Genomic DNA, 23,398 nt, shown 5'->3' on the forward strand with positions numbered 1-23,398 from the left:
GAATATTACGCATGTATTGCATCAGAAAAAGTTCACAAAGCATTGGAAAGACATTCTGCATACACAAATGTTTGAAATTGTTTATAAATTTGAAAAAATAAAATGTTTGCTGGCAAGCATTATCAATCAAAAATCACTTGAAATCACACTTCATCATCAGGAAATACATTTATATTGTAACATACTTTTAGTAAGCTTAGTAACAAAATGGTTTTATCTGTTGTGTTTAGGTTTCTAATTAACATGTAAATTATTTCACGGTTGTATTTTTGCAAAACTTATGCAACGCATTCACTATTTCCCAATCTGAAAACAGAAAACATTTTCAAATTGCAAAATTAACCACTTACATATTACAATATCTTGGTACCTGTCCGAATCAGATGGTCATCAAACTTGATTTAGTTACTACAATGACAGCCCTGCACTGAATGAATACAAGAGAGCCAGGATGGCCCTAGATCACTCACCTCAGTTTCACAGCTTACTTGAACAATTTTGGTAGGAGGTCAGGGATAAAAATATCTGTGAAATTATTTTGAAACTGGGCCAGTGTTTTCTGAAATAAAGATTTTTAAAGTTTCCACAATATATAATTATGGAACCTATAGAAGAGATCATGTTTGTTACAAATCCATTGTATTTTCTATTTTTAGAACTGATAAGACATCAATCAGGTGGGCAGATGCCAAACATCCATGTTTTTTTTGTAAAAAGTGATGTTTTTCTAAAGGCCTAAACTTACTTAAAACACATATTATATCAATAACTTTTTATCAATGGAAAGCTTATAAAACAAACAATTTATTAATTACTTTTAATAATTATTTCGAAATAAAATGGATTAATTATGAACGCTTAACTTACAGTGGTTTTCTAAACGTTTTGAACATTTTTACGCCGCTATTAAAATTATATGTCATTTACAACGGTTATTCAGTTAAAAAAGATATTTGAATACGAAAATATGAAAATTGTAAGTATTTCAAAACTTTTTAAATTTTGAAAATCCATAAATGAGCGAAAAAGTTATTAAAAATCAAAAATTCCAATCCCAAACAAAAAACGATGTAAAAGCACTGTTTTGCCCACCACCAGATAAACGGATGTTAATGCGTGACGTCACGGTGATCTTTCCTATAACTTAAAGGTAAACCTATTACTGCTTTACTACTTAATTAAAGCATCCAACAACAACAACTTATACAATTTTGATACCTTTTCTTACACTTATCTTGTAAATGGTAATGATTCATAAAAGTGTATTTTTCAATCATTTGATTTTCATAATATTTAAAAAAAAAATCTATTTTTCAAAATTACCCTAATTTTTACAGCATAGACTTTTAAATCTTTCTTTAACTTACTTGGTTCCCATTGAAATATTTTTGAATTCAGATTACAAGTAAATAATATGTTCTTTCTTTGTAAAGTTGAACTTTGTAAGGATTTTTTTTTTGTAAGAAAAAACCTTCCAAACCCCATTTTAATGTAGCAGAATGATCTAAAGAAATTTGGCAGAGGATCTCCCAAGGGGCATTCCAGTAAAATTAGTTTGAAACTAGAAGATGCTTTTGTAGAAAAGCGCATGTCTACATAGCAGTAATAGGCAAGAAGTCAATAGGAGCGAAAATCAAAGAGACACTGATGGTTGGCTTAGTGACTCAAATGCAATAGGGATCATCTACTCTGCATGTCCAATCATCCCATGAAGTTTCAATGTTTTGGGTCAAATGATTCTAAAGTTGGATTGGAAACAATTTTCCATGTTCTAGCCCCTGTGACCTTGGCCTTTAATCGAGTGACCCCAAAATCAATAAGGATCATCCACTCTGTAAGTCTTTTCTTCCTATGAAGTTTCAACATTCTGGGTTAAATGGTTGTCAGGTTATTGATCGGAATTGGTTTTCCATGTTCTGGCCCCTTTGACATTGACCATGGGACCTCAAAACCGATAGGGGTCATCTACTCTGGATGTCCTGTCATCCTATAAAGTTTCAACATTCTGGTTCAAGTGGTTGTCAAGCTATTGATTGGAAATGGTTCTATATGTTCAGGCCCCTGTGACCTTGACCTTTGATGGAGTGACCCCAAAAACAATAGGGGTCATCTAGTCTGCATATCAAATCATCCTATGAAGTTTAAACATTCTGGGTCAAGTGGCTCTCAAGTTAACGGGCCCACTAAAGGAACATTTTTGTAAAGTTTGGTTGAAACTGGCTTAGTGGTTTATTAGGAGATGTTCTGTAAAGAAATTGTGGATGACGGACAGACAACAGTACTGACATCCAACAATCCTAAAAGCTCACCATGAGCACTCCGTGCTCAGGTGAGCTAAAAAGCAATCTGTCTGTATCAGATCCGTTGTTCTACAAGGTTGCCGATTACTTTCTTGCCGACACAGAAATGTAAAGGAATGTTTATGATTTCACTTTCATGAAAGTTGCCACTTTATCTAATGGAATATGATAGTCTCTAATCCAAGTCCCAGCTTCCACCTCGACATCATTCATCATGTCTTTCCATTTTCCCTGTGGAATGTAAATATCTCTCTGCGTCTTCCCTTCACTTACTATAGGAGCGACTAGCAAAGTATCCCCTATAAGGTATTCATCATCTACTGTCAATGAGGTTGCGTCTTGTGGGTCTGTCCACCAAAGTGGCTGAATGACAGGGGTACCTGAAATCATCAATTATACAGATATGTGGAACATTTACATTAATTCACTCATTAGTCAGTCCAAAACCTTTCACCTACCAAGATGATCTAACACCGCCATTAGCTTGGTTTAATAATTTTAGGATTTTCCAAATGGCATAGTACAAGACTCATGCCTCAGAAATTCTGTACTCGATAACATTTCATGTACAGTTAGGCACCTCACTCCTACTTTGCATTTTCTACTCGACCTCTCCTACAATTTTAATAATAAGAATTACTCTTCATTTTTTTACCATCTGATTCTCTATTAAGTTGGCTTTTTCATTCATACATTAACAAGCTTCAGTGGTAGACCAGTCAATGTTATGTGTGCAACATATATGACTTAACTTTCTTTTGTAAAAAAACTTATGTATGGCATAGCCCAAACAAGATAGAATTAATAAACCGACCAGCGGCACAAAAGTTCACAATTTCTCTTCCATGGATGCCCTTCCAAAATGACTAGTTACAAGCCAATTATGACGTGGCAAGACTATGACCGACATCTAAAATTTCGGAGATACAAACTTACCAATATGCTCAAACTCTCTTGCTGCTTTGATAACCAATGGAGCTACGATTTCTTTATGTTGTTTTGTAAACTGTTTTGCAATGGTTACAACTTCTGCATCATACAACCATGGAGGGTATGAGAACATCATACATGGCATATAGGCAGCTATACCCATCCATCTTATATATAACTCTCGATCAGGCTTGATCCTTTCTGTGTAAGATTCATTTATCACTTTCAATGTACCCATACCTCCTATAGTGTTTGGAATCACAAATGGGTATCCAAGCACACCAAGGGTCAGTACAGATGGAATGAGACTTTTAAGTCCACCGGCGTTTCCCCAGGATGATAGTTGACCAGGTAACTGTATGAATAAAGCACCTTTCTGACTCTTTGATGCAAAAGTAGAAAATACTGTCAAGTCCATCTTTTCGCTTATACTTGAAGCAAAACGTCTGGAAAACTTCTCAATATCCACAGAGTTAAAAACATTATTTGAAAAATTATAATAATCTGAAACTCCACCAATCAAATGAAATCCATTAATGCCAAATTCCTTTTTCAGTTCCTGTAATTTATCAATATACCAGTCAGTAACTTTATCATCTAATAAATTAACAATATTCGCCTCTTGCCCTTCGAAAGGTATCACAACTGGTTTATCTACCAAATCCTGTACCAGTCTGGTTTTGTCAGTATTTTCCACCACTGGTACAAATGGCGATACTGGTAAGAATGTTTCCATCTTATAGTCTCCTCTTAAAATCATTAGCGACTGCTGGGAGTTCGGAAATTTTGATTTATCAAACGGGTCAGATTTAAACAATGCTAAACTATTATCATTTATATCAATTAAGCAGCTTTCAAAACCATTATTATTTATTTCTTGTCCATACTTTAATAAATTTCCTTGATTAAGGGAATTTCTAAACAAAGGATTGGTTGACCACATAGGGTACATGAAATAGTTATGTTTTGGAAGTTTTAGCGGTAAATGTACATATTTCTTTATCACATAACGATGAATTTTGCGGATATTTGCTGCTTTACATATTGTGTACTTTAAAACAGGCTTTTGCTCTGACTTAGAATGAAAACACATTAATTTATCCCCAGACTGGTTTATGCTCACATGAACAGGGAGTGAATTATCAACAATGACAGCAATTCCAGCTGAGCTAATCCAGAACCAGTCCAGAATATTTCCAAACACGTTTGTCTCCCCTTTATAACTCTCCAAATCATATGTTCTATACAGCTGTAATGGAATGTCAGCTTTGTTAAGCGGCCATATTTGTTGATGAAGTAATGACCCGCCATACCATGTGAAATCAGACAGAGAGAAGCAGGTATGTGGTTTATAATTTTCAAATAGTGGCGTCCAAGTAAGGACCTGACATTTAGCATGTTCCTCGACAATATTTTCCACTTCCAATTTCACTTTCGGATACCAGGAAGCACAAAGGTATTTCGATAAATTATAAATAGCACAGTGACTAGGGTGGCCTCCTAATTCTTGAGAATCTGGCATCGAACCTCGCAAATAAACATTTTTTCCCTGCTTGTGGAAATACAGCCCTGTCTGGAAGTCGAACTCAATATCACCTAGCCATGCTTCTTTGATTTCTTGTTGAAGGTAAGTGAACGGCCTCCTCTTGAAGGAGATTATAGCATAAGTGAGTAGAGTGACAGTGAATACAACCAGAAGCCAGAACCTCCAAGTCTGTACAATCTGTAGCCATGGATACCTGAAATTCAAAATGAAATTAAAATAGATCAATTTCAAAGCAAAATGTTCCAAATAGTTAATAATATACTAATGTATTTCAACTCAAATGTAAAGAAACTTGAAGCGTTTCAATCCGATTTCAGACTGATTCCTGGGAAAAACAAACCTGGTGTCACATGAGGAGAAGTTGTTGTTACACCTATAGAATATCTTCATACACACCATTTGAAAATGATGGTCAAGCTCATGACAGCTGCACAGCTAAACCCAAAGGCAATTATTTTCACAAGCATGGTTTATGATATTAACAAATTTCAAAATGAGTAATAATATATTTCCAAACATAAGTCACAATACACTTGTGGTATTCTAAAATACAGAAATGTTGCAAGACAGCAAGTCCTGCCATGCGCAATTTCAGCTTACAAATATATTATTGCCTCCAGCTAGAACCCTACATGATGCAACTTATATTCATAATGTCTGTATGTGTCCTAGATGCAATCATTTGGTAAAATAAACTTGTATTCCACTATAGGCTAGAAAGTCATTAATAAATCATGTAAAAAATCAAACCATTTACACAAATGTACAAAACCAAAAAATACATGGCAGTCACATATAGGATAATGTTTGTTTCAGTGCAAGACGGAAATATTTATCACCTGGTGATCATCAAATTTTCCAAAACGGCATAGCCCAGAGTGGAACTGTAAGGTCTAATGATATTTTGATCTTACACGTAAACCTAAATATCTTTTTGTTTCATATCTGTTCAACAGTTTCAACTAATTTTCATCACTTTTGAAGTTCAGTTAAGGTAGTTCTGCACATTCGGATTTTTTTATTCTGCAATGTGAATTTTATTAAACTCTGATTTTTCAAAACTTCAGAATATACTTAAAAAATTCAGCAATTAAAAAAGATAGGGTCGCATGCTTGATTTTTTGCTGGACTGATTTGAAAAATTTGGGCCTCACGCACTTTTTCATAATGGGAGTCTATGGGAAAACCATAACCTTCATAACATTTTTGCGAATAGAATTTTTTCTACAATGTAGATTTTAATGAAACTAATCACAGTTGTAATTAAACACATGGCCTATAATTTGGTGGAACGAAATGTATAGGTCTGTGTGCTTATTTTTGAGATATTTGACCATGATTAAAGTGAACAGCACATTTTACGCTAATTTTGAGACATTATTTTGAATTGTTTAATGTGTCAAATGTTTTAATATCATATTTTAACTTTAGAAAGATAGTAACAGTGCCATTGTAATTAATTTACTCACAGGTTGCCATTAATTCATAAAATTATTTTCATTTCCATATGCCAAATCCAGGCTTTATTCTACATTTTCCGGATAAATGACGTAATGCCATCACTTCCGGTTTATCAAATGTGCAGAACTACCTTAAAGTGAAAAATAAATTCAATTTTTTTTTTTATTGTGAATTACCATAATATTATATCTATACATGTATATATATTTCATCCTAAAATTTCAAAAATTTACTGAAAATCATGCAAAAAAAAGAGATAAAGTGTCTTACCTGGATCTGATTCGTCTCCACTGTAGCCTCAACATATCCCTGTCTAAAGTGTGCACTTATCTGAGAATCTACCTCTACATTTTCCCTTTTAGTTCCACTTCTTGACCACTCTGTCAACTCTTTACATCATCTTCAAGCAAACCTGAATAAAAATTGAATGAAACTTTGCACTTTGTAGAGAATGAAAGAATAACTTAATCATTATATATAATATACTTAAAAATGCTTACCGATAAGATCACACCATTTAATTGTGTACATAATTATAAACTCTTATCAAACAAGAGCTCGTCGAACACGAAATGCCCCCCTTGATGCATTTAGTAATTGCACAAGGAACAGAAATTATATGCTCACTGTAAACAAAAGTTCTACCATTCTGGTTTAATCTGACCTTGACATTTAACCTATTAACCTAACAAGAGATTACAGATTGATCTTTGCGCCATCCACTGAGCCATTTTTGAATGTTCCAAATTTCAAGACTAGCTCAAAGTCAAAATCAAGGTCAAATTTCATTTAGGTACAAAACAATGTGTATGTGGTCCAAATTTGAAAGCGGTGGCTTGAGAAATGTGAAAGCAAGTCACTAGATCAATTTCAAGGTAAAGTTCATTTCGGTAAACAGAACTATGCAATTGCTTCAAATTTGGAGGCTGTAGCTTGAGAAATGTGAAAGTAGGTAATAGATAAAAATCAATGTAAAATTTCAATTCAGAACACAAAAATATGCATGCAGTCCAAATTTGAAGCCTGTACCTTCAAAAATGTGAAAGTAGGTCACTAGGTCAATCTTAAGATCAAAGTTCATTTCGGTACACAAAACTACGCATGGGTTCAAATTTGAAGGCTGTAGCTTGAGAAATGTGAAAGTAGGTCACTAGGTCAAAATCAAGGTCAAATTTTATTTCGGAACACAAAACTATGCAAGTGGTCCAAATTTGAAGCCTGTACCTTCAGAAATGTGAAAGTAGGTCACTAGGTCAATCTCAAGATCAAAGTTCATTTCAGTACACAAAAGTATACTTGTGGTTCAAATTTGAAGGCTGTAGCTTGAGAAATGTGGAACTAGGTCACTAGGTCAAAATCAAGGTCAAATTTTATTTTGGAACAAAAAACTATGCATGTGGTCCAAATTTGAAACCTGTACCTTCAAAAATGTGGAAGTAGGTCTCTAGGTCAATAACAAGGTCAAAGTTTTTTTCAGTACACAAACCTATGCATGTGGTCCAAATTTGCAGGCTGTAGGTACAGAGATGTGAAAGTAGGTCACTAGGTCAAGATCAAGGTCAACTCATGTCAAGGTTCATCTTGCCACTCAAAACTATACATGTGGTCCAAATTTGAATGATGTAAGTTACGGACATGAAGATTCTAAGTTTTTTCCTATATAAGTCTATATGAACCATCTGACCCTAGCGGGTGTGGCCATATTTGACCCCAGGGAAATAATCTGAACAATCTTGGTAGAGGACCACTAGATTTTGCTACATACCAAATATCAAAGTCCTAGGCCCTATGGTTTTGGACAAGAAGATCAGAAACCATTTAACTGTTCCTGGCCAATGTGACCTTGACCTTTGACCTAATGACCTCTAAATCAATAGGGGTCATCTGTTGGTCATGGCCAACCTAACTATCAATTTTCCTGACACTAGGCCAAAGCGTTCTTGAGTTATTGCCTGGAAACCATTTTACTGTTCCTGGTCACTGTGACCTTGACCTTTGACATACAGACATCAAAATCAATAGGGGTCATCTGCTGGTCATTATCAACCTCCCTACCAACTTTCATGATCCTAGGCCCAAGTGTTCTTGAGTTATCATCCGGAAACCGTTTTACTGTTCAGGGTCACTGTGACCTTGACCTTTGACATACAGACCTCAAAATCAATAGGGGTCATCTGCTGGTCATTATCAATCTCCCTACCAACTTTCATGATCCTAGGCCCAAGTGTTCTTGAGTTATCATCCAGAAACCGTTTTACTGTTCAGGGTCACTGTGACCTTGACCTTTCACATACTGACCTCAAAATCAATAGGGGTCATCTGTTGGTCATGGCCAACCTAACTATCAATTTTCCTGACACTAGGCCAAAGCGTTCTTGAGTTATTGCCTGGAAACCATTTTATTGTTCCTGGTCACTGTGACCTTGACCTTTGACATACTGACCTCAAAATCAATAGGGGTCACCTGCTGGTCATGACCAACCTCCCTATCTGGTCATGACCAACCTCCCTATCAACTTTCGTGACCCTAGGCCTAAGTGTTCTTGAGTTATCATCCGGAAACGGTTTTACTGTTCAGGGTCACTGTGACCTTGACCTTTAACATACTGATCTCAAAATCAATAGGGGTCATCTGCTGGTCATTACCAACCTCCCTATCAATTTTCATGATCCTAGGCCCAAGTGTTCTTGAGTTATCATCCGGAAACCGTTTTACTGTTCAGGGTCACTGTGACCTTGACCTTTAACATACTGACCTCAAAATCAATAGGGGTCATCTGCTGGTCATTACCAACCTGCCTATCAACTTTCATTATCCTAGGCCCAAGTGTTCTTGAGTTATCATCTGGAAACCGTTTTACTATTCAGGGTCACTGTGACCTTGACCTTTGACATACAGACCTCAAAATCAATAGGGGTCATCTGCTGGTCATTACCAACCTCCCTATCAACTTTCATGATCCTAGGCCCAAGTGTTCTTGAGTTATCATCCGGAAACCGTTGTACTGTTCAGGGTCACTGTGACCTTGACCTTTCACATACTGACCTCAAAATCAATAGGGGTCATCTACTGGTGGTGACCAACCTCCCTATCAACTTTCATGATCCTAGGCCCAAGCGTTCTTGAGTTATCATCCGGAAACGGATAGGTCTACATTCCAACCGACCGACAGACCGACCGACCGACATCTGCAAAACAATATACCCCTCCTTTTTCAAAGGGGGGCATAACAATTATCAGTTACTAAGCAGATGCTGTCAGACAAGAATATATAATTAAGTTAACACAATTCTCCTTCCTGTTAAGTGATAATGTAAATGCTGCTGGGCTCTCACAAGTACAAGTACCTAAACACATAATAAGCTATGGATATAATTCCTTAATTATCACCAAAGGCCTAGGGTGGTGAGCAGGATCTCAGTAAAGAATGACATGTTGTATTCTTTATAAGAACTTTTGGAATTTCTCAAAAAAGATAATTTTACTGTACATGTAAGTCAAATATGAAGTTTATGTTTTGTTAAAATTATGAAATATGAAGAAAAATTAAAATGAAATCAGAATGTTATTTTTGCATGAAAATAAATGGAGCAGAAAAGTGTATGTACAAATGTAGGCTTTCAACAATCATGTTTCGCAAAAAAACAACTTTGTTTTCCATTCAAAGATTCAAGAATCAGCCTAATTCAAGCACTGATAAAAGTGCAGGAAAATACATATTATCTAAATTTTCATCAAGCCTCTAAAATAGCTTGGTAAGGGTAGGGACTGAAGGTTTTTTTTGTGTGTGTTTTTTTTAATCCAGCCAAAAACAACAACACCTGTCACAGCGATGTGGGGATGGGGTATTAGCTATGTAGGGTCAGAATACCCAAAACATCTATAGGTCTTTACCACACATTGTGTTTTTATCCCTTTAGCATGTTTAGTGAAGTTTCTACCAGGTTACATAACGCATATGTTTGAAAAAAAAAACAAGAGGGCCATGATGGCCCTATATCGCTCACCTGAGTACCATTGCTCAAAATGATAAGATCAAGTTTTGACATAGAGCACATAGGCATACATATTAAATATCATCAGGATAAACATTTTCTTGTAACAGTTCCTTTAGACCTAGTCAGGGCCAATTTCCATACCAAGTTTGAGGGTCCTAGGCTCAAATGTAGCATTTTTGTACTAACATGACTACTCCTCACTCTTGAAGACTTAAATAACATTTAAAACCAATCTCATTAGATGCTGCTGAGATATATTCATTTACATAAAATAAAGGAAGGTAATTTGTCATAAATTCAGTCAAAAGTTATGTACCCTGATTGTCCGAGTCCATCTGATGGCATAAATGACATTTCAAATCATTATCTTCATTGGTTACTGAGATGCACCCATTTTAATTGGAAACAAAGGGAGGTAATTTGATATAAAATCAGTCCATAGCTATCTACCCTGATTGCCTCAATCAAACTAAAAACAATAATGAAATTTCAAATGAGCTCTATAAATATTTACTGAGATAAATCCATTTTTATTAAAATCAGGGGAGGTAATCATGCATTGGTATATGCATGTAGAAGATACAAAGTACAAGCCTATACAACAATATATTAGTAAAGTATTCATATCGATAAATGTTCAATCAAGAGTTATCTAATATGACTATTTCTTACCATGGAAGACATAAATAACATTTCAAACCAATCTCATTAGAAGCTGCTAAGGTGTATTCATTTAGACAAAAAATAAAGAGAGGTAATTTGTCATAAATTCAGTCAATATGTATCTTCACTGATTGTCCAAGTCCATCTGTTGACATAAATGAAATTTCAGATCAGTATCTTCATTGGTTACGGAGATATACCCATTTTAATTTGAAACAAGTGAATGAAGTATTGCCATGCAATACAAAGTCCCCTACTGAAAGGCACCTAATTTTCTCTACTGCAGTATAACATAATGAACTGATATCTGTCAATGATATATAAAACAATATTGTACTACATATACAATATGTTATAACAACACACTTGGATTAAAATGTGCATATATAAAAACCCACAGTTGTTTTAATATTGAATTTGTTTGGCTGATTATAAAAATGTTATCATGTAAGTTATTTATAGTAACAACAAAGGGAAATTAATCTTTATAATATAACTCCACAAGAAACTCTTTACCAGGTAGAGATAGGTCAAAATACACCTAAAAATTGGATGTAACATGCATGCTGTACCACAGAAAAGTGGTCTCGATTTTTCTCTACCGCCAGTAATAAAAAAGTTACAATAAAATCTATTTATAGTAACAACAAAGGGACATAATTCTAAAAACAAGGGTGCCTCATGGTGGTGAACATTTGGTCCAAGTTACATCAAATCCCTCCATGCATGAAGAAGAAATGTTCCGTACAAAGTCATTCTTGAATTTGACCTTTGACCTCTAAATATGACCTTGACCTTAGACCTAGGGACCTGGTTCTTGCACACGACATGTTGTCTCATCCAGGGGAATATTTGTGCCAACTGATATCTAAATCCTGCTTTGCATGACAAAGTTACAGACCGGACAGGAAAAAAATCCTCTTGACCTTTGATCTCAAAGTGTGACCTTCACCTTTAAGCTAGGGTACTGGGTGTTGCGCACGACACATCGTCTCATCATGGGAAACATTTATGCCAAGTAATATTGTAATCCCTTGATGGATGACAGAGTTCTGGATCAGACAGGGAAAAAACCTTATTGACATTTGACCTCCAGTTGTGACCTTGACCTTTGAGCTAAGGGTCTGGGCTTTGCGCATGACATGTTGTCTCATCATGGGGAACATTTGTGCCAAGTAATATTAAAATCCCTTCATGGATGGCAAAGTTATGGACGGGACAGGAAAAAAACTCTGTTGACTTTTGACCCCCAATTGTGACCTTGACCTTTGAGCTAGGGGTCCGGGATTTGCGCATGACACATCGTCTCATCATGGGGAACACTTGTGCTAAGTGATATTAAAATCCCTTAATGAATGTCAGAGTTATGAACCGGACACGAAACAGGTTCATGCTATGTTAACATTTGACTGCTAAGTGTGACCTTGACCTTTGAGCTAGGGGTCTGAAAGTTGTGCACGACACATCGTCTTATTATGAGGTACATTTGTGCCAAGTAATATTAAAATCCCTTCATAGATGGGAGAGTTATGGACCGGACAGGAAAAAAGCCTTGTTGACCTTTGACCTCCAATTGTGACCTTGACCTTTAAGCTAGGGGTCCAGATTTTGCGCATGACATGTCGTCTCCTCATGGGGAACACTTGTGCCAAGTAATATTAAAATCTCTTCATGGATGGGAGAGTTATGGACCGGACAAGAAAAAAGCCCTGTTGACCTTTGACCTCCAATTGTGACCTTGACCTTTGAGCCAGGGGTCCGGGATTTGCGCATGACACATCACCTCATCATGGGGAACATTTGTGCCAAGTAAAACTAAAATCCCTTCAAAGATGGGAGAGTTGTGGACCGGACAGGAAAAAAGCCCTGTTGACCTTTGACCTCCAATTGTGACCTTGACCTTTGAGCAAGGGGTCCGGGTTTTGCGCTCGACACGTCGTCTCATCATGGGGAACATTTGTGTCAAGTAATATTAAAATCCCTTCATGGATGACAGAGTTATGGACGGACGGACGGAAGGACGGACGGACGGACGGAATGACGGGAAAGTGCATTCCTATAGTCCCCGAAACTGGTTTTCAACCAGTAGGGGACTAATAAAAGGAGGTAATTTGACATAAAAATCAGTCCATAGTTATCTACCCTGATTGTCTCTGTCTAACTAATGACAATAATGAAATTTCAAATAAATCCTATAAGTACTTACTGATATAAATCCATTTTGATTACAATCAGGGGAGGTAATCAGATATAAAATAACTATGGAACCTACTATTGGATCTGTCAGATTTGTCATGGAATCCAAGATTTATTGTTGTTGAAGATATTTTGGAAGTTTGTATCAAATCAAACCATAAATGAAGTCTCTGTATGGCTGCAAAAGCCAAAATAGCAAATTTTGGACTTTTAAGGGGCCATAACTCTGGAACCCATGACGGAATCTGGCCAGTTCAAAAGAGGAACCAAGATCTTGTGGTGATACAAGCTGTGTGCAAGTTTGGTTAAGATAAAATCATAAATGAAGCTGCTATTGTGCAGACAAGGTCAAAATAGCTAATTCTGCCCCTATCAGGGGCCATAACTCTGCAACCCATTATGGGATCTAGCCGGTTCAAGAAAGGAACCGAGTTCTTATGGTGACACAAGTTTTATGCAAGTATGATTAAATTCAAATCATAAATGAAGCTGCTATTGTGCAGACAAGGTCAAAATAGCTAATTCTGGCCCTTTCAGGGGCCATCACCCTGGAACCCATAATGGAATCTGGCCAGTTCAAGAAAGGAACCAAGATCTTATGGTAATACATGTTTATGTTTGGTTAAAATAAAATCAGAAATGAAGCTGCTATTTTGCAGATAAGGTCAAAATAGCTAATTCGGGCCCTTTCAGGGGCCATAACTTTGGAACATATAATGGAATCTGGCCAGTTCAAGGAAGGAACCAAGATCTTGTGGTGATATAAGTTGTGTGCAAGACAAGAAATTGTTGACGCACGGACGCACAGACTGACTACGGACGAAGGGTGATCACAAAAGCTCACCTTGTCACTATGTGACAGGTGAGCTAAAAATTGAGAGCATCTGTTCAGAACTTGCAAAGATATACTTGTTTAGGCTAGTTGTTAGTAGTTTATATGCAAATAGGGTAATTTTCCAACATATCTGCACATTAAACAAGATAATTTTTTTAACTTAAATGCACATATTTAGTAATAAAATGTACAAAGTTTAGGACTTTCAAGGATCATCGTCAAGTCATTGTATGTGACATTTGCATAATTTCACACATCTTTTCATAAATTTACGTCCGAATAACAGTTTGATTAGGCATTTAAGCACAATCAGGCAATGTGACAGCCCGTTAGTCCAACAAATTTGACACGATCATAGGAAATATAGAGTTATTTTTCTTAATATCTTATGGGCAGTATCTCCACTCACGTCAAACACCCGAAAGTCCGAAATAGTGAAGGAAATTTCCGATGAAATTTTCACTGCTGCTGACACTTTACATGCTATAGGTTTAAACGCCGATAATAATATGTCACGAATTGGACATAAATTCAAATAGAACTTATATAAATGTATCAAAAGAGGGTTCAATTCCTCCTTGATTTATGTAAAAATTATAAAATAATTTCCCAAACTACAAATTTTCTGGTGATTTAAACCTATGTATGTACTGTACACGATTAACATTTACCGTATCATGCTTCCCAACCTTTTTTTGACCCTCTAGAGGGGTTTTCATGGTTTCTAAGTGGGATATTCGGAGCCTCAAGTGGCAGGTTTTTCGCAGCACAATTTTTTGCGGCACATAAGTATAAAATTTATGGGTTTTTTACCTTACTTTGAAGGCTTTTGACCTAAGCTTACTAGATAAATAGGATTTATAATCAAGTACAACAGTTTTATCTTTATTGTATTCATTAAAATAATCAAATCATAACAGGATATATTTATCATTTATACATACAATCTATGTTGTGAAACAGCTCTCGTTTCTTTTGTTCAAAGATGACACTGATATTCATACTTTCAAACATTCTTATTCTGTTACTCTCGTGAAGTGTTGGCTAGCATTTTCAGAGACAAATATCAGCTGATAATTAATAAGCAACAAGTTTTATTGAACAACTATCAATGAGCAAGTTTATTTTGTCAGTCATCACATATCATTTCACAACTGATTTACGTTAAGAGCATAGGCAATTCGTCAAATCTACATGTAATCAATGACTTTGTCCCTATATCACTGATTAAACCCACTGTTCTTCGTTGTCAGTAAGATTTAAGACGACAAATCGACATGGAAAGTTTTGTTTTTCTAGTGTTTTGGGCATGCGAAAATGAAAGTAGAATGCGACGTAAAAAGTACATGCAGAGAAATTTGTTAGTTAAGTGTTTATAACTTTATTGCTAAGTTATCGGTTATTTTCATATGTAAAATTTTCAAGATGGCGGCGACTTCTGCATCGTCGCGTCATGTGCTTGGAAAGTACGACTTTGATTTTACTGAATTTGGTATCATTCTAAAGTTTATCAAATTATTTTTATAAATGGAATCCGTAAAAGAATAAAATAAATCTTGTAGATAAAATTGATATAAAATATTTCGAGTCTGGTCAATTTTCATGGGTTGGTCGGCGATCGGCAAAGAGCAAACATGTATTTAATATTTAATTTCTAAAGGCCTAATGAGCGCATCGAATATGTGCGATAATCAATCTACATTTTAAATGATTTATTTACAACCTTTTAAATTACTTATCGTTTAACTGACTGTTTTCAGTCATCCTTCCATAAAAGGCTACACTTAGCTTTACTGCCGACGTGCTAAAAACAACAAATTTTCATCTATTATTCCCAATTAAAGTATCATAAAACAAGAAACGCGGCAATGCCACGAAACCAGGTTTTCAACACTTTTCATAAGAATAAACAAGAGTGCCAGAATGTCACAATATACGCCCGTCACAGCAAATTTCTTTACTCTAGCACCTGTATTTGCAGATGTAATTTTAATTTTGTGGTTGTTTAGTAATCATTGTAATTCTTTTGTTTTTCTAAGTCCACAAAAAAACTCCTTACCAGGTAGAGATACCTTAAAATACACCTAAAATTAGAAAGTAACAACTATGTTGTACCACAGAAAAGTGGTCTTGGTTTTTCCCTACGGTCAATTATAAAAAAGTTACAATATAAGTTATTTATAGTAACAACTAAGGGAAGTTAATCTTAAAAAAAAAAAAAAAAAAAAAAAAAAAAAAAAAAAAAAAAAAAAATTGTAAGTCCACCCAGAAATCCTTACCAGGTAGAGATTGGTCAAAATACACCTCAAAATTGGATGTAACATGCATGTTGTACTACAGAAAAGTGGTCTCGAATTTTCCCTATGTCTAGTAATGAAAAAGTTACAATATAAACTATTTATAGTAACAACAAAGGGAAGTAATTCTAAAGAAGGGAACTGCGCAAGACACTTCTTCTCATGATATGCTCTGGACAAAGTTTTCATTCTTGTATCCTTTGACCTCTAAGTGTGACCTTGACCTTAGACCTAGGGACCTGGTTCTTGCGCATGACACTCCGTCTCATGATGGTGAACAAATGTGCTAACTTTCATCAAAACCCCTCCATGCATGTAGAAGATATGCTAACCCTAACCTAACCCTAACCCTATTTTTAGTAACAATGACCTTGACCTTGATCCCAGAAACCCCAAAATCAATCCCAAGCTACAACTTTATATAAGTTTTCTATACACCAAGTTTCATCATGATAGCTCATTCCTAAGTTAAGTTATTGACCGGAAACCCTTTTTCTATTTTAAGTAACAGTGACCTTGACCTTGACCCCAGAAACCCCAAAATCAATCCCAGCCTTTGTCTTGATATAAGCTACATACATACCAAGTTTTATTCAAATATCTTTACCGAAACAGAAGTTATTGACCGGAAACACCAGTTTGACGCCGCCGCCGCTGCCCGTCCGCCTGACCGACATCTACCCCAATCTAATAACTCAGGTTTTCAACGAAAACCTGGTTAACAATAACTGACTGCAAAATCCTGTAAGTTATTAATCAGGGTCATTCACGGCTGATGCACCCACGTGTCGGTCTGTTGATCAAAGCCGTTATAATCGACGGTACAATACAAGAAACATGTCCCGCGGACATTGGCTATAACCTGGCTGGTTTTGAAAGGGCAGTCTATCACAACCATAACATCATAACAATGGCCCGAAGCTATTTTCATTACACATAACAATGGAAAATATTCAAATCGGGTTTTTTGAATGCTGATCGTGGTGATTGGGTTTTGGCTTCCTAATTGGGATAATCCCGATTGAATCAGAAGGGTTGGGAAGCATGCCATATCTACATGCAATACGTGCAAGCGATAAAACCATAACTTTACATGACTGTGTACTGTGATTTATCCTCCATTATTTTGGTCCTTCAAAGTTTTGACGTTAAGACTGCCCTTCACAAATATAAAACAATCTGAAAGTCGAATTACTTTGACTAACCAGCCTGTCAGATATATGTCGGAAATTTGACCACATCACTCAAATAAAAACTGTCAATTCAGTTATGGTCAGAGGGAAGTAACCAACGAGGCATCTGATTGGTTGAAAAAGTGAATATCTACCATGTAAAGTGATCTCCCATTGGTGCAAAATGTGTTGGATGTGTTTGAAAACTATCTTATTTCATAAAATAAAACTGTTATCCATAATTACTGGCTAAAATAATATGAAATGATGCAATTTGTGTGAGAAATATGCGTGTTCTGTCAGTAGGGCATTTTAATGAAAAATCAAAAAAAATCATTGCCTGACTATGGGTAACCGAGTTCAAAGAGAAACAAGAGGACCACGATGGTCCTGAATCGCTCACCTGTCCCCACGTGACCCAGTTTTGAACTGAGTATGACGTCGTTTCTTTTCTATTATTTGACATAGTGACCTAGTTTTTGAGCTCATGTGACCCAGTTTTGAACTTGACCTAGATATCATCAAGATAAAAATTTTGACCAATTTTAATGAAGATCTGTTGAAAAATATGACCTCTAGAGAGGTCACAAGGTTTTTCTATTATTTGACCTAACGACCTAGTTTTTGAAAGCACATGACCCAGTTTCGAACTTGACCTCGACATCATCAAGGTGAACATTCAGACCAATTTTCATGAAGATCCATTGAAAAATATGGCCTCTAGAGAGGTCAAAAGGTTTTTCTATTTTTAGATCTACAGACCTAGTTTTTGACCGCAGTTGACTCAGTTTCGAATTTGACCTAGATATCATCAAGATGAATATTCAGACCAACTTTCATACAGATCTCATGAAAAATATGGCCTCTAGAGAGGTCACAAGGTTTTTTAATTATTTGACCTACTGACCTAGTTTTTGACCGCACGTGATCAAGTTTGGAACTTGATCTAGATATCATCAAGTTGAACATTCTGACCAATTTTCATGAAGATCCATTCAAAAGTATGGCCTCTAGAGAGGTCACAAGGTTTTTCTATTTTTAGACCTACTGACCTAGTTTTTGATCGCAGTTAACCCAGTTTCGAAACTGACCTAGATATCATTAAGTTGGACATTCCAACCAACTTTCATACATATCCCATGAAAAATATGGCCTCTAGAGAGGTCATAAGGTTTTTTTTTATTATTTGACCTACTGACCTAGTTTTTGATGGCATGTGACCCAGTTTCAAACTTGACCTAGAATCATCAGGTTGAACATTCTGACTAAATTTCATGAAGATCCATTGAAAAGTATGGTCTCTAGAGAGGTCACAATGTTTTTCTATTTTTAGACCTGCTGACCTAGTTTTTTATCGCAGTTGACCCAGTTTCGAAACTGACCTAGATATCATCAAGATGAATACTCAGACCAACTTTCATACAGATCCTATGAAAAATATGGCCTCCAGAGAGGTCACAAGGTTTTTTTTATTATTTGACCTACTGACCTAGTTTTTGATGGCACATGACCCAGTTTTGAACTTGACCTAGATATCATCAAGATGAACAATCTGACTAACTTTCATGAAGATCCATTGAAAAGTATGGTCTCTAGAGAGGTCACAAGGTTTTTCTATTTTTAGATCTACTGACCTAGTTTTGGACCGCACTTGACCCATTTTCGATCTTGACCTAGATATCATCAAGATAAATATTCTGACCAACTTTAATAAAGATCCCATGAAAAATGTGACCTCTAGAGTGGTCACAAGCAAAAATTTATGGACACACGCACGCACGCATGGACAACGGACGCCATGAGATCACAAAAGCTCACCTTGTCACTTTGTGACAGGTGAGCTAAAAAGTGCCCAAAAGTGATGGTCAACATATATATTTCCTGCAGTTTTTCAGTAGCTCTTGGATAGTTCTTTCAACCCGAGTAGGTTGCATCAAAAGTTTAAATGTTAGGAAAGTCCCATGACCGGAAACATTACAATGTGGACCTATGGAAATTTAGTTGTTTCCCTACGACCTTTATACAGAGACTGGCACATTCCAGTTACTATCACTGCCAAAAATTAGAATAACTTCAAGGTAAGTATTTAAATTTTTGCCACTTCTAGCGCTTTTACAGGTCATTTCTTATAATGGAAGTCTATGGAAAAAAGACAATAGCAGTGCCTGACCTTTTAGGTCAAACGTTATTATTTGCCGGCTTCAGATTGGTTGAAAACTGTGTAGGGGAACCCGTAGCATTCAATGAGACTTCAGCTGATTGGTTAAAAATGTGTTGCTTTGAATCATGAAAATATCCTTAAAATCTTGAAATATAGGAGAGATCGCCGTGACGTCACGCGTTAACATCTGTTTATCTGGTGGCAGGCCTCGACCTTAGCGGTGGACCGTTGGACCGACGCAACCAAAATATCGGCAGGTCCACTAACTATCAAAAGTTGGGTAGACCGACGGTCAACCAATTTTCAGTCACGGTCTGCAAATAAAATAAAACCCTTAAAAGTGAAAAATAGGGGGAACAATCGTACCCATATCGGCGAATTCACAAAACGAAAGTTGATTTTGCCTTAAGTACGGCATTCTACAGTTATAAGCGTCAGGATAACACGAATGGACTACTCCACCGATCGGGCGAGTGTTTTTTACGTGGTAACTTTACCAAATTGAGAAATTACATCAGGCAAAATTACCTGGATTGACTGGAATTTACCCGCGAATTCTAAAAATATCAAAACGTCATGCTGGTAATTTTCCATTCTACTAGCACGTGCGCCCTATCATAATGTCTAATTTACATCGCGGCTACTTTTGACACAAAAAACGCGCATAGTGCATTCATTTTTTAATATAATCGCTTCAAATTTTCAACACCGCTTGAGAACTAATACAGTTTGAATTCTATAACAATTTTAATAAGATATCGACAGGAATGTAGGCATAATTCTTTAAAAACGATCAAATTTTCATATAATGTTTTGTAAAATTTCCAACAGCGCAATCTTGATTATTTATTTCTTTCTTAAAGTAAATAAACGGTACATACTATAGTAATAAAATTCAGACTTTTGACCAGAAAGTACAAAAAACACAATTAAAAAATCTTAAATAATGAAAAAGCGGCAGCAATTTAAATACATGGAGTAAAACGATTTTTGGCAAACAGATTTCTGTTAGCGCGGCAGAATAGGTTACGTGACCTCATGAACGTAAATAGAAATGTGGTTTTGAAATAAAGCAGTATGATGTCGATGCGGGTTTTAGTAAGTTTTAAATGATTCTTTTACATGTATTTTTGACACAACACTTTGTTAGATATTCTTCTCAAACAATAATGTAAATTTCTTGAGGGCAAATAGGTCACAGAGGTAGGACATCCACTATCATCGTTCACGGTTTGACACATTTACATGTCAGTTTATACGGGATATTGCACATTCGCTTTTAAAAAAATTAAAGAAAAAACTTTTTTACTGATTTCTTCTCAACAATTAAAGGAATCGAGAAAGTACGATCAGACTGATGTGTCACATGGCGCGAAAACATGACGTAATGCCATGACAATCTCGGGGAAACTATACCGCTTTGATCTCCACTTCAGATGCCACAATAACCGACACACTTCTTTTAGCTGTTTGAGGGGGTGTTAATTGATGATGAAAACAAGGCCAATTACTTAGTTTATCATCAGAATTATTACCGATAATTGTTGATGTTTTTTTTTTTTCACTTTCAACACGGGTCGGGAGGATGATGATTCGCTTCGAGTGCGGGAGGTCGTGGGTTCGATCCCCGGCCGCGTCATACCAAAGACGTAAAAAATGGTACTAGCAGCTTCCTCGCTTGGCGCTCAGCATTAAGGGGATAGTGCTAGGACTGGTCAGCCCGGTGTCATTATAATGTGACTGGGTGGGGTATCATGCCACGTGTCTACGGCGTGATATTCCAGTGAGGCAGCACTATAAAGTTGGGCATTGTGCTCACTGCTACAAGTAGACACCGTCGTTTATATGACTGAAAAATTGTTGAAAAAGACGTTAAACCCGAACACACACACACACACACACACAGGATGATGATTACTATGTCCATATTTTGGGACACTTCAAAATAATTATTTTTCGGGATAACAGATTGCTACTGTCTTCCATTTTAAATTATTTTAGAAATAAGTCCCGTTTCTTTGAGTCATATGAAGTTATGATGTCTACAACATCACAATTTATGTGATAGAATTGGAGGTCCACTAAAGTCTGAGCAGGTCTACTAGATTTTAGCAGTTGGTGGACCTGCTGGCAACTGCTGAAAAAAGTTAAGGTCGAGGCCTGGGTGGTTGGCAAAACAAATGATTTTAACACCGTTTGCGTATTGAATCAGAATTTTTAATTTTTAATAACTTTTTTGCTCATTTATGGATTTTCAAAATTCAAAAAGATTTGAAATACTAACAATCTTCATATTTTTGTAACCAAATATCTTTTTTCAATGAATAACCGTTTTAAATGACATATAATTTTAAAAGCGGCGTAGTGATTTTCACAACCTTTAGAAAAACAGTGTAAGTTAAGCGTTCATAATTAATCCATTTTATTTCGAAATAACAATTAAAAGTAATCAATAAATTGCTTGTTTTATAACCTTTCCATTGATCAAAAAATTATTTATGTAATTTGTGTTTTAAGAAAGTTTAGACCGTTAGAAAAAACATCACTGTTTACAAAAAACATGGACGGTCGGCTTCTGCCCACCCGATCACTGTCTTATCAGTTCTAAAAATAGAATTTGTATACAAACACGATCTCTCCTATAATGTTTTCTGTGCATTTTGAAGTATTTTATAGCTGCCTGGCTATATATTTAACTTTGAAATTAGCAATTTAGTGGAGTAAGTACTTGTTGGAATTCACCACTAAATTCCATGCACAGTTGAGGGTGGTTGTCTTTGAATGGAAATAGAAAAAAATGGATCCTGCATGCCTATGTAAAAATGTTATTTTTTTGTGTGTCTGGAAGGCTATTTGACAGGGTAAATGGCACCTCATGTGTTAACAAAAGTTTTGAGGGGGTCATACAGAGTCATTTCTTACAATGTAAGCCTATGGAAAAAATAATAGCAGTGTCTGACCACCTTGCTTAAAATATTTTGTCGCGAAAACAGACTGCAATTCAAATAAACTGACTAAAACAAAGATGATTAAATATGAGAAATTATTAAGTATTTTATTTAAGAGAGAAATAAACTGTACCTTTAACATATTATTGCTAGCACAACAGTAAAATGAATTAATTAAATAAAACAAAATTGTGTAAATTTCAGAAATTATCTGCCCTTGTGGAATGTTATTGGCTAAATACCGGTAACGGAACATACGGTATTTTAGCCGTATTAGGCTGCACAGTAGTAAATAAATTTGCTATCCTAGAGTCATTAGTTTTGACGCCCTTAAGCAGTCTAACATGTATTTCATTAGTAATATAGATAAATTAAACCAATAAATAGTGTTGTTATAAACTATGGCATGTCTCCCTTTATTTTATTCTTGTTTTGTGAATTTTGTGGGCAAAAAGGTGTCAATATTTGTATTATTGCTGACTGACCATCGAGGCATCCATATTTTTAAGGCTCATGAGAAATGACGCCTTTTGATTGGCTGGCTCTCTTAACCAAAACTTTACTTTTCTGGAGCCTATATGGCCAAAATTATATTTGGCTGGTATAATTCTATGTGAATGCAGTCGAGACCTGAAACTTAAAAGGACAATAAACAAATTAATATTAATCTTTTTAAGTGACCTTTTTACTATTTCTTTGTAAAATGTGATCTTTTTTATTCACTTTACATATTGTTAATAGCAGTCATTCATTATCAAAACAGTGAGGACACAAAAATATATAACCCTTTCTAACAGCTCTAACTTGGTACTTTCAGTGAAAACCTATTAGAAACATGACCTTCTTTATTTACAACAAGATTTGCCAAAGAGCAGCAAAACCATATTCAA

At 35.8% G+C, this 23,398-nt stretch overlaps 1 protein-coding gene across 1 annotated transcript; it reads right to left on the reverse strand.

Annotated features, from left to right (window-relative positions):
- Positions 1-1,567: 1,567 nt before the first annotated feature.
- Positions 1,568-22,730, reverse strand: LOC128555025 (myogenesis-regulating glycosidase-like). Its single transcript, XM_053536377.1, has 4 exons — positions 22,642-22,730; positions 6,508-6,649; positions 3,237-4,969; positions 1,568-2,680 (listed from the first exon to the last, which is right to left on the reverse strand). Exons 2-4 carry the CDS (start codon positions 6,540-6,542, stop codon positions 2,421-2,423), a joined length of 2,028 nt encoding a protein of 675 aa, XP_053392352.1. The 5' UTR covers positions 6,543-6,649; positions 22,642-22,730; the 3' UTR covers positions 1,568-2,420.
- Between the last annotated feature and the right edge of the window lie 668 nt (positions 22,731-23,398).

This window comes from Mercenaria mercenaria, unplaced genomic scaffold (genome assembly GCF_021730395.1).
Source record: "Mercenaria mercenaria strain notata unplaced genomic scaffold, MADL_Memer_1 contig_955, whole genome shotgun sequence".
NCBI lineage: Eukaryota > Metazoa > Mollusca > Bivalvia > Venerida > Veneridae > Mercenaria > Mercenaria mercenaria.